The 18,645-nt window shown below is 41.0% G+C and overlaps 1 protein-coding gene across 2 annotated transcripts in view; it reads left to right on the top strand.

Annotated features, from left to right (window-relative positions):
• Positions 1-18,645, top strand: part of LOC126470353 (calcyphosin-like protein) — a 359,458-nt gene that overhangs the window by 175,835 nt on the left and 164,978 nt on the right. For both annotated transcript variants that reach the window (XM_050098145.1, XM_050098144.1), the window contains exon 3: positions 7,571-7,748. In XM_050098145.1, the coding sequence (XP_049954102.1) occupies positions 7,571-7,748 (178 nt within the window). The remainder of the gene's footprint in view (positions 1-7,570; positions 7,749-18,645) is intronic.

The raw sequence follows: 18,645 nt of genomic DNA, 5'->3' as shown, positions 1-18,645 counted from the left end.
CTTGATACGCCTGGGCATTGAGTCAAACGGAGCTTGGATGGCATGTACAGGTACAGCTGCCCATGCAGCTTCAACACGATACCACACTTCATCAAGAGTAGTGACTGGCGTATTGTGACGAGCCAGTTGCTCGGCCACCACTGACCAGACGTTTTCCATTGGAGAGAGATCTGGAGAATGTGCTAGCCAGACAGCAGTCGAACATTTTCTGTATCCAGAAAGGCCCATACAGGACCTGCAACATGCGGTCGTACATTATCCTACCGAAATACAGGGTTTCGCAGGGTTCGAATGAAGGGTAGAGCCACGGGTCATAACACATCTGAAATGTAACGTCCACTGTTCAAAGTGCCGTCAATGCGAACAAGAGGTGACCGAGACGTGTAACCAACGGCACCCCATACCATCACGCCGGGTGATACGCCAGTATGGCGATGACGAATACACGCTTCCAAAGTGCGTTCACCGCAATGTCGCCAGACACGGATGCGACCATCATGATACTGTAAACAGAACCTGGATTCATCCGAAAAAATGACGTTTTGCCATTCGTGCACACAGGTTCGTCGTTGAGTACACCATCGCAGGCGCTCCTGCTCTGTGATGCAGCGTCAAGGGTAACCGCAGCCATGGTCTCCGAGCTGATAGCCCATGTTGCTACAAACGTCGTCGAAATGTTCGTGCAGATGGTTCTTGTCTTGCAAACGTCCCCATCTGTTGACTCAGGGATCGAGACGTGGCTGCACGGCCCGTTACAGCCATGCGGATTAAGATGCCTGTCATCTCGACTGCTAGTGATACGAGGCCGTTGGGATCCATCACGGCGTTCCGTATTACCCTCCTGAACCCACCGATTCCATATTCTGCTAACAGTCATTGGATCTCGACCAACGCGAGCAACAATGTCGCGATACGGTAAACCGTAATCGCGACAGGCTACAATCCAACCTTTATCAAAGTCGGAAACGTGATGGTACGCATTTCTACTCCTTACACGAGGCATCACAACAACGTTTCACCAGGCAACGCCAGTAAACTGCTGTTTATGTATGAGAAATCGGTTGGAAACCCATCCATCCTTTAGGCCTGACATGGCGCCCAGTGACCATCACCTGTTTCCTAGGTTAAAAGGAAATTTGGCCGGAAAGCGATCCAGCTCCGACGACGAGGTGAAAGAAGAGGTTAATAACTTTCTGAACAGCATGGCGGCGAGCTAGTATGACAAGGGCATACAAAAACTACCATAGCGTCTATAAAAATGCATCGACGGAAATGGTGATTATGTCGAAAAATAGCTAAATTTTCAAGCTGTAAACTGATGTAAACCATTGTAGAAATAAGCAGGTCTATGTACTTATAAAATAAATAGGAGACCTTACTTTTGGGATTACCCTCATATGTAAAAATCGCTAAGCGGCTCTAAGGATTCCATCGAGTCCCTTGTTGACCAGTCTTGTGTGGCAGCCGAAGACTGAAAAACGGAACGGAAGTTTTAAGTTTGTCGTTCAGGAAATCGTTCACGCAGGAGAGTCGTACAAACATAACATCATTTGAACATCAGACAGACTCCCTGATGGTAATTCCTGGCGTAGGGAAACAATTGAAAGATACGAAAACAAAAAAGTCAGCAGGTCCGGATGGAGTCCCAGTTCGATTTTACAAAGAGTATTCTACGGTATTGGTGCTTAACTAGAAAATATTTATCACGAATCTCTGGCCCAGCGCAAAGTCCCGAGTAAAAGCGAAGGTGACTCCAGTGTATAACAAATGTAAAAGAACGAACCCGCAACATTACAGAGTAATACCTCTAATTTCTGTTTGCTGCAGAATCCTTGAACATATTCTCAGTTCGAATATAATAAACTTTCTGGAGACTGAGAGGCATATGTGCACGATTCAGCATGGTTTTAGAAAACATCGCTTGTGCGAAACCGAGTTTGCTCTTTTCTCACATGATATACTGAGACTTATGGATGAAGGGCAGATTCCATATTTCTAGATTTCCGAAAAGCATCTGACACGGTGCCGCATCGCAGACTGTTAACGAAGGTACGAGCATATGGAATAGTTTCACAGATATATGAGTGGCCCGAAGGTTTCTTAAGTAATAGAAGCCAGTATATTGTCCTCGACGGTGAGTGTTCTTCAGAGACAAAGGTATCGTCAGGAGTATCCCAGGGAAGTGTGGTAGAACCGCTGTTGTTTTATATATACATAGATGATTTAGCTGACAGGGTGGGCAGCAATCTGTGGTTGTTTGCTGATGATCCCGTGGTGTACGGTAAGGTGTGGAAGTTGAGCGACTGTAGGAAGATACAAGACGACTTAGACAAAATTTCCAGTTGGTGTGATAAATGGCAGCTAGCCCTAAATGTGGAAAAATGTAAGTTAATGCGGATTGGGGGACAGAAATGAAAGAGGAAGCCGCCTGGTAGAATTTTGCACAGAGCACAACATAATCATAACTAACACTTGGTTTAAGAATCATGAAAGAAGGTTGTATACATGGAAGAACCCTGGAGATACTAAAAGGTATCAGATAGATTATATAATGGTAAGACAGAGATTTAGGAACCAGGTTTTAAATTGTAAGACATTTCCAGGGGCAGATGTGGACTCTGACCACAATCTATTGGTTATGACCTGTAGATTAAAACTGAAGAAACTGCAAAAAGGTGGGAATTTAAGGAGATGGGACCTGGATAAACTAAAAGAACCAGAGGTTGTACAGAGATTCAGGGAGAGCATAAGGGAGCAATTGACAGGAATGGGGGAAATAAATACAGTAGAAGAAGAATGGGTAGCTTTGAGGGATGAAGTAGTGAAGGCAGCAGAGGATCAAGTAGGTAAAAAGACGAGGGCTAGTAGAAATCCTTGGGTAACAGAAGAAATATTGAATTTAATTGATGAAAGGAGAAAATATAAAAATGCAGTAAGTGAAACAGGCAAAACGGAATACAAACGTCTCAAAAATGAGATCGACAGGAAGTGCAAAATGGCTAAGCAGGGATGGCTAGAGGACAAATGTAAGGATGTAGAGGCATATCTCACTAGGGGTAAGATAGATACCGCCTACAGGAAAATTAAAGAGACCTTTGGAGATAAGAGAACGACTTGTATGAATATCAAGAGCTCAGATGGAAACCCAGTTCTAAGCAAAGAAGGGAAAGCAGAAAGGTGGAAGGAGTATATAGAGGGTCTATACAAGGGCGATGTACTTGAGGACAATATTATGGAAATGGAAGAGGATGTAGATGAAGATGGAATGGGAGATACGATACTGCGTGAAGAGTTTGACAGAGCACTGAAAGACCTGAGTCGAAACAAGGCCCCCGGACTAGACAATATTCCATTAGAACTACTGACGGCCGTGGGAGAGCCAGTCCTGACAAAACTTTACCATCTGGTGAGCAAGATGTATGAAACAGGCGAAATACCAAAAAATGGCTCTGAGTACTATGGGACTTAACATCTATGGTCATCAGTCCCCTAGAACTTAGAACTACTTAAACCTAACTAACCTAAGGACACCACACAACACCCAGCCATCACGAGGCAGAGAAAATCCCTGACCCCGCCGGGAATCGAACCCGGGAACCCGGGCGTGGGAAGCGAGAACGCTACCGCACGACCACGAGATGCGGGCAGGCGAAATACCCTCAGACTTCAAGAAGAATATAATAATTCCAATCCCAAAGAAAGCAGGTGTTGACAGATGTGAAAATTACCGAACTATCAGCTTAATAAGTCACAGCTGCAAAATACTAACACGAATTCTTTACAGACGAATGGAAAAACTAGTAGAAGCCAACCTCGGGGAAGATCAGTTTGGATTCCGTAGAAACACTGGAACACGTGAGGCAATACTGACCTTACGACTTACCTTAGAAGAAAGATTAAGGAAAGGCAAACCTACGTTTCTAGCATTTGTAGACTTAGAGAATGCTTTTGACAATGTTGACTGGAATACTCTCTTTCAAATTCTAAAGGTGGCAGGGGTAAAATACAGGGAGCGAAAGGCTATTTACAATTTGTACAGAAACCAGATGGCAGTTATAAGAGTCGAGGGACATGAAAGGCAAGCAGTGGTTGGGAAGGGAGTAAGACAGGGTTGTAGCCTCTCCCCGATGTTGTTCAATCTGTATACTGAGCAAGCAGTAAAGGAAACAAAAGAAAAATTCGGAGTAGGTATTAAAATTCATGGAGAAGAAATAAAAACTTTGAGGTTCGCTGATGACATTGTAATTCTGTCAGAGACAGCAAAGGACTTGGAAGAGCAGTTGAATGGAATGGACAGTGTCTTGAAAGGAGGATATAAGATGAACATCAACAAAAGCAAAACAAGGATAATGGAATGTAGTCTAATTAAGTCGGGTGATGCTGAGGGAATTAGATTAGGAAATGAGGCACTTAAAGTAGTAAAGGAGTTTTGCTATTTGGGGAGCAAAATAACTGATGATGGTCGAAGTAGAGAGGATATAAAATGTAGGCTGGCAATGGCAAGGAAAGCGTTTCTGAAGAAGAGAAATTTGTTTACATCCAGTATTGATTTGAGTGTCAGGAAGTCATTTCTGAAAGTATTCGTATGGAGTGTAGCCATGTATGGAAGTGAAACATGGACGATAAATAGTTTGGACAAGAAGAGAATAGAAGCTTTCGAAATGTGGTGCTACAGAAGAATGCTGAAGATTAGATGGGTAGATCACATAACTAATGAGGAAGTATTGAATAGGATTGGGGAGAAGAGAAGTTTGTGGCACAACTTGACCAGAAGAAGGGATCGGTTGGTAGGACATGTTCTGAGGCATCAAGGGATCACCAATTTAGTATTGGAGGGCAGCGTGGAGGGTAAAAATCGTAGAGGGAGACCAAGAGATGAATACACTAAGCAGATTCAGAAGGATGTAGGTTGCAGTAGGTACTGGGAGATGAAAAAGCTTGCACAGGATAGAGTAGCATGGAGAGCTGCATCAAACCAGTCTCAGGACTGATGACCACAACAACAACAACAACAATGCGGATGAGAAGGAAGATCAAACCTGTAAGTATTACCAGTACACGCAGATAAAGTATTACTAGTGTCCTGCCTGACATAGTCAAATAGTTTAAATATTGGGCATGACGCTGGAAAACGTTCTCTCTTGCTGCTACTAGCTCATTCATTTTTTCCCACCGCGGTTGTCTCTTCTCACTGTCAATATCTCTCTCTTCCTCGTTGTCATGGTTACAGATTCTGTCTCTTATTATGACTGGCTTCACCCATTTCCACTTTCCCCTCCCTTTATTCCTCTCCCAATGGCACTGTCTTATTCACTGTCTTTAAAGCACTGTTCTGTCACTGTCAACTGTGTTCCACTGCCACTGTGTCCCTCCCTTTCTCTCACACTACAATTTTCTCTTTCCCTCTTTCTGTACCACAACCTCTGTTTACTGTCTTCCAGTACTTATATTTATTACTTATCCGTCTCTTTCCCACCGCTATTGCCTCATTCTCTCTCATCGTAAAAAAGCGCAAATATGTTCGCATTCCAAAATTTTTGGGAAAATTTTTAAAAGGTGCTGAGGAAAGTAGAATTAGGCAGTTGGTACCCCACTTTTCACTCAGTCTTTTAAACAGATCTTATTTGTCATTTTTTGTGCTCCGATTGGAGCATTTCTCCGCTGGCTCCCTTCTTTTCTCTGCTACAGCACGGCATGTCACTCATATGAAAATAACTCTATGGCCAAGTAAAATTTTAGTAGTTTACTTGTGTGAAACTGAAATGACGTAAAACTCGTGTTACATCTCAAACCGGATTTTACGTGCACAAAAATTTTGCATGCGTCCCCTGTACCCTTTTGATGATAAAGGGGACGCTTTAAAGCATATTTTTCCGTGCTACGCACTTTATAAACTACTTTTTCGTCTCACACCGGATTCTGCGTGCATATTTTCGTGTTCAAGTAGGGTAACTTCCAACCTTTGTATCTCATAATCAGATAAAGATACCAAGAAAATATTCGTGGTTTTTCGAGATCAGGATCTTAGGAGTATGTCGTAAAATTTTGAGCCATTTGCTGTGGGATCTGAGGGTCGTTTCGGTGCCAAAAAATCATGTTTTTGGTGTTTCTTGATAACTAATAAAGATTTTTGAAAACTGGAAGATGGAACCCCTAGCTAAATGCCTAGAGACTATACCTTTAAAATTTCGAGAGTTAGCTGCGGTTAGTTATTTAGATATCCACTATTGACGGTCAAAAAATGGTGAAAATCGCTTTTTTCAAGTTTTCTCAGAAATCGCTCATGGTGGCTCCATAAGCTCCTTAAGGCGCACCGTAGACCACACCTAATGCAAAAAGAACCAACAGATTTGCTCCATGTGACTGAGCTGGAGAAATTGTGCAGTATTCAAACTTTGATCCAGTACTATAGAACAGAAACAGTTAGACGATCCTTCTGTTGGGTATACAGATGGTCTAGCCCAAGGGGTATCCAAAACACTTGATACTACCTTTCTATCACCAGTAGAACCCGAGGTATTAGCTCCACTGTCGCATGCGTACCGGTTTAGTAGTAGAATTGGTATATTAGCTTCGATTTGGATTTCTCTTAACTTTTCACTTGTTGAACTCTCTAAATACGTTAAGCGCTTTTCTTCTTTAGCGCTTTCCAGTACCATACAGTCAACTTGGATGGAGACTCAGGCCTAGAAACAAGAGTACTGCTATGTTTGGCCAAACCAAATACCGTTCTGTTATCTAGAATGTGGCTTTCCAACGCGTCCCTTCAGCCTTTTAGAATACCTGCTATTTTCTGCTCTTGTCTCAAATGTATTTGACAGTCTCTCTGATCTTCATTACTGAGTTATTAATTACTAAATGTTCCTCATAAAGTGTTATAGGTAAGTATGATAGTAGAAATACTTTAAGAATCTTCTTTTTGCTAAGTTCGATAGGACGTGTGAAAAACAGTGATTTTCTACCTCTAATACCCAGTGGAAGTGTACATAAAATATACATGAAGTAGAAGTATTCATAAAGCCCGATGTGTCATTGAAATTTGTCGATATAAAAGATATATCCGTAGTATAACATCGATGTGCGAACTTCGATATTATTTTTGTGAAAGATAGATATTTCAGCTACACTGATATATCATTGTCCTTCTAGTTTCGAAATAGAAACACTTCACCGATCGTCTCTAACCCTGCTTAGGCCGATAATATGTCATCCCAAGAAGCTTACCCCTTCTTTAAATATTCCCAATCTCTCCCGGTAATCAAACATAGTCAGAATCTCAAACTGACAAACAATACTGAAAACTGTTTGAACGAGGGGTTTATAAGTGACCACTTCCTCTGCTTAATTTCAAGTTCTTAGGATTCCTCCGATAGATATCACCGCCACATATTCATTCCCAATTTATTTTTTTCATTGCAAGTTCAAGCACACCTTGTGTACTACTTCTATTGCACCAGAAAAAGATGACTTCTTAGTGTCTTGTTTTATTCAAAGACACTTTTTTTCTAACTATTTGTACGCTACTTGATGTGACAATAAATGCATCAGTGTAGTTTGAAACTGTTCGCAGAATATTTCGTCGCATGGATGACGACGGCAGTAAGACGCTGAACCTGGAAGAATTTACAGAGGGCATGAATGATACCGGTATGGAGCTGTCAAAAGAAGAGGTCGAAGAACTCTTCAAGCGATTCGACAGGGATGGCAACGGTAGCATCAACATGGACGAGTTCCTTATCGCCATACGGGTGAGTTCCCTCAACATCGAAGATACTTCGTACAGCTAACGAACATTTGTAGCATTTCAGCTGAAAAGTAGCCAAAATTGCTTTTATATGAGTACTAGGACGGCTTCACAAGTTATTACCATTAAAACCTCCACGCTGAGGAGGCTGTGCATATGTTGAACATTGATGCAGAAAGGCGCGTTACGCGTACTAGCACACTACAGTTGCCTGTGAAAGACGAGAGCTGCGGAAAAAAAGACACAATCCATGGTGATGTTGGACCAGAGAGTAAATGGAAAGCCGATTGTGAACGTTCACGAGCCCACGTCATTTTGGCGAAGGCAAGCATTCTTACCATGAGTGAAACAAAATTTCACTTAATGGAATGATCTGAAGGCACGCTATGGTGGATGTATTAATGTAAATTTTTGAAGGATTACAGTAGGAGTCGCCCGATGGAGCGCTATATTACAGCAAATGATTCCATTCCCGGAGCTAAAAGCACAAACTCGTAATCAGAACAACATACATCGAGTGCACGATTTTCCTTGAGCCTAGAGACAGAGAGAGAGAGAGGGGGGGGGGGGGGGGGGAGAGGGAGAGAGAGACAGACTTTTGCTTAGGACCTTTTATAAGAAGCATTGCTTTGAGGCTTGTATTTTGTTGTCGACGATCACGTTTCGGACTCGATCCTCATTGATATTGCTTTTGTTTTCACACCTTTGGCAGTAAGTTTTACTTCATCAGTGTTCATTTAATTTTGTGCGAATCATGAAACTCATAAACTGTTCTTTTACAATCTTGTTATCATTTGTGAGCTATCATCACCGCTGCGTGTAATTGTGTAATAGAGTCAGCTGCGATGAGTGACATTAAGAGCTATGTTTACGTTGTTGTGGATGTTCATGAAACTGAAACAAAACCCGGTTCTAGCAAATAAGCTGCTCTCCGACGAAATGTTCGAAATGAACGAAGGCTTTAAACTCACGGTACTAACATGGGTGAAGTATCAACCCAGTTGAAATCATACTCGGCTCAGTGTAGTTCCGCTATGTTTGCCATTTAACTGAAGATACTGGTGCCAAATCTAGTGGGTAGCGGCTGCATACTGCCCCCTCTCTCCATCTGCCAGTCAAATACCTGCAAAGAAAACATTTTCTCTGTCTGATTTGAACTGATTGTCAGCCGTGTTCAGCACCTTGGCTTTATTACGATTTTGAATCGCGGTCACGTTTACGAACTTAGTACATGTAACGTTTTTCTGATTCGAATATTTTTTTACTAACTGTAATAGTAGAGGGGACGCAACAACAGCGAGCAGGGCTCATGCATTTTGAAGGAGCGTGCTTACAAGGGAACCTCCCCATCGCACCCCCCCCCCCCCCAGATTTAGTTATAAGTTGGCACAGCGGATAGGCCTTGAAAAACTGAACACAGATCAATCGAGAAAACAGGAAGAAGTTGTGTGGAACTATGAAAAAAAAAGTAAAATATACAAACTGAGTAGTCCATGCGAAGATATGCAACATCAAGGATAATGGGACGTAAGGAGTGCCGTGGTCCCGTGGTTAGCGTGAGTAGCTGTGGAACGAGAGGTCCTTGGTTCAAGTATTCCGTCTACCGAAAATTTTACTTTCTTTATTTTCGCAAAGTTATGATCTGTCCGTTCGTTCATTGACGTCTCTGTTCAGTGTAATAAGTTTAGAGTCTGTGTTTTGCGACCGCACCGCAAAACCGTGCGATTAGTAGACGGAAAGGACGTGCCTCTCCAGTGGGAACCAAAAACATTTGATCGCAAGGTCATAGGTCAACCGATTCCTCCACAGGAAATCACGTCTGATATATTCTATACGACACTGGTGACGGCATATGCGTCACATGACAGGAATATGTTGTCGACCCATCTAACTTGTACACTTGGCAAATGGGTGAAAAGATTCTTCTACCTAGCCCGATTTAGGTTTTCTTGTGGATGTGATAATCACTCCCAAAAAGGTGATGAAAACATAAGAGTTTATCACATAAACTGAAAATAAAACTTTTCACTCGAGAGAAGACTTGAATCTAGGACCTCCTGTTCCGTAGCTACTCTCGCTAACCACGGGACCACGGCACTCCTTAACTCCCATTGTCCTTGATGTTGCCTATCTTCGCATGGACTACCCAGTTTGTATATTTTACTTATTTTTTTTCATAGTTCCACACAACTTCTTCCTATTTTCTCGATTGATCTGTGTTCAGTTTTTCAAGGCCTATCCACTGTGCCAACTTATAACTAAATCTGAGGGGGGTGCGATGGGGAGGTTTCTTTGTTAGAATACTAGCTGGATTCAGCCCATTTCACTGTGTACGTAATTTCCGTGAATCATTTGAGTGATTGTGCAGTAGAGTCTGTAACCGTAAAGACCTTGTTGTCAACAGGCATAAAATATTAATCTACAGGGTCTATTGCATTATTATGAGGTACGTAGTTGCGTTACATAATTTTGTACCGTGCTGAATTTGCAACGCCGGCCGAAGTGGCCGTGCGGTTAAAGGCGCTGCAGCCTGGAACCGCAAGACCGCTACGGTCGCAGGTTCGAATCCTGCCTCGGGCATGGATGTTTGTGATGTCCTTAGTTTAGTTAGGTTTAACTAGTTCTAAGTTCTAGGGGACTAATGACCTCAGCAGTTGAGTCCCATAGTGCTCAGAGCCATTTGAATTTGCAACATGGCCTTTGTTTGATACTGCGACTTTACCTTCATATTGATATTTAGGTAAATGGGCCACGCGCGGCTCTGTTCACAAACGATGGCTCAATAAAGTCGTAGGGTCGTACAATTTGCTTTCATGCCTTGCAGCCAAACACGCGGCAAATAATATGTACCTGTGATCCTGCTGTCAAATAATCCATACATTGGTTAGAATTGCAAATTATTAAATAGTCAGAAATATAAAATAAAAGAAAAATGAATAATGAATAAAAAGGTTTTATTCTAACATCTGAAATTGATGCAGATGACTCAAAGAATTATGCTGAATGATTTTTATCCAAGTAAGTAATCTCAAATGAACGGGAAGTGGTCCTGCAATTAGATCACACACAGACCACGTATAATAATTATGAATAATAGTTCGCTCATAAATAAATAAGTCAGGATTCTCGCTCGCGCATGTCCGCTCATATTAAATGATAGTAAAATTTTGTTAAATATTGGTTAAACAATTAAGTAGTCCTGCTTGATAGAAGCGTCTTTTGAAACTCTTTTCAATGGTGGTATCAGGTAATACATGCGATTGACCTCTTTTAAATAACAGTGGTTTTTAATATCGATTATAATCATCATTTAAATAAAGTTACTTCCAAAAATAATAAAATACTCATAAAATAACTACACTAGAATGACAAGGTATGAGACATACATGCAGCACTCAGTTGGTGTGTTAGTGTGGAGAACATGATGTTCTGGAAGACATCGGCATAATGAAAAAGATATACAAACACAACAAATCAATAAAGAAAGTAAAAACAGATGAGGAGCATTCAGGGAGGATGTTCTGGAATTTTCCATCTCTGGCCACAGAGCCTGAGCTCACCTCGAGAGACTGATCGACATCTTCGCCGTGCCGACTCGCACCCAGCCAAGGAAGCAAGTTCACGTCTCCTCAATACCACCCCTAGACGGCAGAACAGCTAGCCTAAATACGTGTAACGTTACAATATTTACATATGTTTAACATCAAGATGTACAGTAAAAGTTGGCAATATTTGAGGGACTTTATAGAGAGACCCTTCTTCTGTCACATATCTGAAACAATTCAGCCTGTTTCACTGTCAGAAACTCCCATACAAGTATTGAATATTGTCACTGATGAAATAAAAATTTGTTATCTATGAATATCCGTTATTTATCAGATCTTGGGTAGTTTGCAGGTTCTTTTAGTTAGAATAACACATCTGCCATATGTCAACTAACAAAACAGCTATAGCCATACATTCACTCAGAGCTTTTAGTCTTGGTAAATATTCAGAGGACGCAAAATTGAAAAGCGATGGATAAAAACCTCCACAAACGTAAATATTCTCGTCGTCTCGGTTCTGGTTGGAAATGATATTAACGTTCATGCCTGGATCGACACATCGGATGAACATCTTCGTTGACAGAGCAGTGACTGAAGCACAAATTGAGATGAATGTTGTAACAAGAGTGTCAGTAAATAACGTTGGGAATCGCGTGCTGGAAACTGTACTATACAATAGGAAAACGCTCGCCATGCCTCCTTTCACACCGAGCAGATCGATTATTATTCCTGAGAGACAATCTCCACTCCTTCCAAATTAACAATGTAAGTGTAGACGAGATGTGGCTTGAATTCAAAGAAATAGTAGCGGCAGCAATTGAGAGATTTATGAGAAATAAATTAATAAACGGCGGAGCTGATCCTCCTTGGTACACAAAACGGATCAGAAACGTGCCAAATTAAAACGGACCCAAAATCTCCAAGATTTGCGATCTTTTACAGAAGCTCGAAATTTAGCGTGGACTTCAATACGAGGTGCTTATAACAGTTTCCACGACGAACCTTTGTTTCGAAATATGGCAGAAAATCCAAAGAGATTTTGGTCGTATGTGAAGCAAGCTAGTAGCAAGACACAATCAATGTCTCCTCTGCGCGATAGCAATGGAGATACTATCGATGAAAGTACTTCCAAAGCAGAGTTACTAAAACAGTCGTCCGAAAATTCCTTCACCAAAGAAGACCAAGAAAATATTCCAGAATTCGACTCAAGAAAATGATTAACGTAGAAGTAGATATCCTCGGAGTGGCGAAGCAACTTAAATCACTTAATAAAAGTAAGCCTTCCGCTCCAGGTTGTACAACTGTTAGGTATCTTTCAGAGTATGCTGATACAATAGCTCCATACTTAACGATCATATATAACGGTTTGCTCGAAGTAAGATCCGTACCCAAAGACTGGAAAGGTCACACCAATATTCAAGAAAGGCAGTAGGAGTAGTCCACTAAATTACAGGCCCATATCATTAACGTCGATAAGCAGCAGGATTTTGGAACATATATTATGTTCGAACATTATGAATTACGTCGAAGAAAACGGTGTATTGACACATGGTCAGTACGGATTTAGAAAACACCGTTCTTCTGAAACACAACTAGCTCTTTGTTCGCACGAAATGTTGAGTGCTATTGACTAGGGATTCAAATTGTTTCCGTATTTCTGGATTTCCGGAAGGCTTTTGACACTGTACCACACAAGCGGCCTGTAGTGAAATTGCGTGCTTATGGAAAATCGTATCAGTTATGTGACCGGATTCATGATTTCCTGTCAGAGAGGCCACAGTTCGTAGTAATTGACGGAAAGTCGTCGAGCAAAACAGATGTGATTTCTGCATTCCCCAATATGGTGTTACAGGTCCTTTTCTGTTGCATATCTATACAAACGATTTGGTAGACAATCTGAGCAGTAGTCTTAGATTGTTTTCAGATGACGCTGTCGTTTATCGACTAATAAAGTCATCAAAAGATCAAAACAAATTGCAAAAAGATTCAGAAAAAATATCTGATTGGTGCGAAAATTGGCAATTGACCCTAAATGAAAAAAGTGTGAGGTCATCCACATGAGTGCTAAAAATAATTCGTTACATTCGGTTACACGTTAAATCAGTCAAATCTAAAGGCCGTAAATTCAACAAAATACTTACGAATTGCAATTACGAACAACTTAAATTGGAAAGAACACATAGAAATTGTTGTGGGGAAGGCTAACCAAAGACTGCGTTTTATTTGCAAGACACTTAGAAAATGTAACAGATCTACTAAAGAAACTGCCTACACTACGCTTGTCGGTCATCTTTTAGAATACTGCTGCACGGTGTGGGATCCTTACCAGCTAGGATTGACGGATTACATAGAAAAAGTTCAAATAAGGCCAGCGCGTTTTCTGTTATCGCGAAATAGGGGAGAGAGTTTCATTGTAATGATACAGAATTTGGGGTGGACATCATTACAAGAAAGGCGTTTTTCGTCGCGGCGGAATCTCCTCAGGAAAATCCAGTCACCAAGTTTCTCCTCCGAATGCGAAAATATTTTGTTGACACCGACCTACAAAGGGAGGAAACGATCACCACGATACAATAAGGGAAATCAGAGCTCGCACGGAAAGATATAGGTGTTCGTTTATTCCCCACGCTATACGAGATTGGAATAAAAGAGAATTGTAAATGTGGTTCGATGAACCCTCTGTCAGGCACTTAAATGTGATTTGCAGAGTATCCGTTTAGATGTGGATGTAGACTGCACAACGGAAGACTCGAAGTATGAATGGCGCAAATTTGTGTTTAGCAATGAGACCAGATTCAGCCTTGGCATCAGCGATACTCGCTTTTAATAGCAATGTAAACGAGGAGACGCACAGGACAAATTCTAGACAACGTAGTGTATTAGTTTAAAACACTGTGAAAACTGCAGAACACCTGCAGAAATTCTTCGAGTACATTCATTTCCATTCCTATAACGTCAGTGGCATGTCCGCTTTCAGGATGTCAGTGCCCACGTACTATCATGCCCAAAAGTAACGGAACGACCTGAATTGCGTTCCGCCTGATTTGCATGCAACTCACGTAACTAATTGCTTTGAAGGTCCTCTAATAACTTTTCAGTATAGTCATTTGACTATTGAAAATAGGTACTATACGAGACTACTAGAGAACATTGTTCTGTATCACAATCAGTCCAGGCGATAATTAAAACCACGGTAATGCAAATATCAGGAAAAGTATTATTGGAAGTGACACAGTCTTTTGCCCGCATCTCGTGGTCGTGCGGTAACGTTCTCGCTTCCCACGCCCGGGTTCCCGGGTTCGATTCCCGGCGGTGTCAGGGATTTTCTCTGCCTCGTGATGGCTGGGTGTCGTGTGCTGTCCTTAGGTTAGTTAGGTTTAAGTAGTTCTAAGTTCTAGGGGACTGATGACCATAGATGTTAAGTCCCATAGTGCTCAGAGCCATTTGAACCATTTGACACAGTCTTTAACGCTTCCAAACTCAAATTTATTACAATAAATAACATATAAAAAAGCAACTGTTAAGTAACCACGAAGGATCTTAAATATTCTTTCATTCACAAATGACGAAGTGTGCAAATTTTTTAAGTTTGAAACGACTTGTAAAGTTTTGTGTTGGATAGGGATTGGAAACCAGCACCTAATCAATTGTTAGCTAAGCACAATATATTGGATACAGAAATTTTTCACTAGATGCGAGATGTTTGAAACTGGAATGACGAGACGGAGAGGTTTACCCTTACCGATATTCGAACCCGGCATCTATCGCCGTTGTTTTCTAGATACGAGTAGACATTAAATATCGGTATTTTAACTGAAGCGAGATGTTCGTAAATTTGAACTGGCAATAACAGGACGAAAAGTTGTGTGCTGACTGTGGGACGCAGCCTCACACATCATCGTTGCTGACTACACACGAAGAGACGTTAACTATCGAATTCTTTTTCACTAGTAGTAGGAGTGGTAGTTTGAGCCTGAAATGATATGAAAGTTTTATGTCTGACTGGGAGTCGAAAAGGGCGCCAATCTTTACTGTTGACAATATGCGCAGACACGTTAAAAATGGTTATTAGTTTTGTCTTGTACCTGGTGTGAATGCTACAGCTCGAAGTGATATGACGAAGATTTTTGTGCCAGACTAAGATTTGAACCCAAACATGCGTCTTTTGTGGAGACCTTGAGGAGGATTGCAAATTGGGAAAATAGCTAAATGACGGAACTGTACGGTCCCGAAGGGGCTAAATCCCATGAAAGAGGAGATATGAGTTAGAATCACAGTCCAACACCAATATTCTCAACATCTCAAGTACAAATAAATAAAAAATAAGTGTCCTGTTATATTACATAAAAAATGGTTCATTAATGAAATAAAACTTCTGGTGTAAGAAAGCTTGCCGATGACAGAGATTCTGCTTGCCGCAATTTCCGCCTCTGCCTTGTTATTTCCCAACCAGCTCCGACTTTCCTCCACTCAGTAGCCGAAGAACATCCTCTTTAATGCGGACTTGGAACCATGATGCCACCCTGATTTGTTCAACTAGCATTATCAGAGTTGAAGTGGGGCTGCTTGAGCCTGTTAGAAATGGTTGTCTGAAGTGTGGTCGAACGCAGCCTTTAAACACATGGAGACAAAATCATTGCCACAGACCACCGGACTACATTCATAGCTGTCTCATGATTTTGTCGTAACGAAGGGTACTCCATATTTGATGAGAAATCTGTCTTCCTGAAGGTGATTACAGTCTGTACAAAACACTCGTTTCCTTTTTCGTCTCTATCGCCATTCACTAGCTGCCTTGTCTATCGAAACGAAGTGAGTGACGTAATGATTAGCACACTAGATTCACGTTTAGATTTTCTGTGATTTATCTAAATATCTCCACGCAAATGTCAGGATGGTTCCTTTGAAAGGGCACGACCGAATTCCAGGTTCAACATTATCCTGCTAAATTCACTTGTTATTGCCAATAAATATTCTGCGTGATTCTCATTTGAGGTATAATACTGTGTCATCAAATTTATGATTTACTTCCAGGAAGGGCTTTCCACGCAGAGTTTACAAATAATGTCATATTTTACGGAGCAGATGATCTGTGTTATCAATTACTATGGGATTGAGAGCATACGGCACGTAGTACTGGTTTGCTAGCTTAGTGGTAACACCACCACTTTGTGGAGAGAAAAATGTGTTAGTTATCGTATAACCCAAATGGAGATGTAGATAAATTATTAGCTTCTGTCTCTCCACTTACCGAATTACAAGCTTCCAGATCGGAAATAAGTAGGGAGATCTTAACTTCTCCATCTTAATTCTTCTCGCAGCTTCGATTTACTACTCCATAGACAGAAAGGTGAAAAATTTAAGGAATTGCGATATTGCACAGTTGCCAAAACTTACATTTTTCTGCTTATACCGATATTATTTTTAGTTTCTTTTTGAATAAACAATTTGATTGATTTCATGTGTGACAGTGCATAATACACTGTGTTAACTGCGTTGCCCTTTCGTTCTACTATCACAGCCAGATTTACATATTTTTGTGATGGTCCAGAAATGCTTCTTGGGTAGGTCACGTACTACACGATGGCGAAAGTGCCTAATATCTTACTAATGGATGACGTATTGGGAAGGCTCGTATTACATAAACAATTTGTTTTATTACATTAGACTTTCGTCGTGAGGTTATCGTGGTATGCTGTTATTAATTTTTATTAGAGCAGCGTATATTTTGTATAGCGCTTTTCGTCGGTTTATTAAGTATAACAGGAAAATGTAAAGAGAGAAATTAATGATCAACAACATATTCTCTCACATAAAAGTATGATGCTCGAACGTTTTTTGGATTCCACGCCTGTAGAAAACCTTCTGGTTCAGAGATAAAGATAACCTCAAAAAAAAAGTGCGTTTTTGTCTGCAAAGATATTTTGTTGAGGTAGTTCGATAAGGAGCGAGAAAGGTAAACGTTTGATGAACAAGATTAGAAGAATAAGTGTGATAGGAATAGGTTCCCAACCGAACTCCTGCATAGGTTGTTTTGTGAAGTCAGCAGAGTGCGGAACTTAATTCTCGTACAGTAGCAGCATTTGATTCAATTTCCTCGGTCGGTTTTCTTATATTGCGACCGCAAGGCGCCTCTGTTGTTGGCAACATATGCCAACCGCAGTGGACATACGCTTTGGAATCAGTCCATAAGACAAAGTACCTTTTCTTGCCACTAGATGAATAACATTACATTTTGTATAATTACATTTGCATCTGCTTCAGATATGTTTTGGTAGGTCCAACCATTACTTTCTTTTTATGAAGTTAACACATGGTGGTTCAAATCACCGTCTGGCCTTTCTGATTTAAGATTCCAGTTATTTATTCAGATCGAATCAGGCAAATGCTGGATTGTTTCCTTCAAAAGGACATAGCCGATTTCCTTCACCGTTCTGCTGAATGCTAGCTTCTGCTTCATATATAATGATCTCATCGCCAATGTGATGTTTAACTCTAATCACCCTTCATTTTTTTTTCTCACATATTGCCCACTGAATACAAGCGTCTCTCGAAAGTTAAATGGTTGCAGTTCATCACATTTACCAATAATCGGGTCGACCATAGTGGTAAACCGTAAAACCGTCCTTCATCAAAGCCCATTAGTCTTCTTGAATGTTGCAAATTATCCACGTCAAGAAGATTCTATTTGAAGCTAGAAAAAAAGTGAAATGATTGTGTGGTATTGATGGCCGGGAGGCCCCGTCCGGGGATGTTTGGCCGCCGAGTGCAAGTCTTATTCTAGGTCACGCCACATTGGACGATTTGCGCATCGGTGATAACAACATTCACTCCACGAGCGGAGAAAATCTCCAGCCCGGCCAAGAGTCGAATCCGGGCCCGGTTCATGGTAGGCAAATACGTTATCACTCAGATAAGCAGGCGGACTGAAACGGGAAAATCATTTTTCTGACGTCGTTGTTTCGATGAACAAATATTTCCAGCTTCCTCCACTGCCTGAAGCTCTCTTAACTTCAGAGACAAAAAAAATGTCATAAATGTTAGACATTTTTTCCATCTCATTTTCTTTTCTAACGCTTCAACAATGTTCTTCATAATCTCCAACTACGCCACATTTAATAAGCCACGGCAAGAACAATCTTCTCATATATATATATATATATATATATATATATATATATATTACAACTTCAGTACCTATAACGAGATATGTGCAATGTTCAATGGTCACAACGTTTTTATATGGACGAAATGCAGCTTACAAAGTAAAGATTATTTCAGCTTTGCGTTTGCACTGTGCCATATTTACCACAAGACCACTAAAACGTTCAGCACCACAGCAGAAATTCCCACGTC

This window comes from Schistocerca serialis, chromosome 3 (assembly GCF_023864345.2).
Source record: "Schistocerca serialis cubense isolate TAMUIC-IGC-003099 chromosome 3, iqSchSeri2.2, whole genome shotgun sequence".
NCBI lineage: Eukaryota > Metazoa > Arthropoda > Insecta > Orthoptera > Acrididae > Schistocerca > Schistocerca serialis.
The sequence above is the reverse complement of the archived record's forward strand: the minus strand, read 5'-3'. Positions and strand labels throughout refer to the sequence as shown.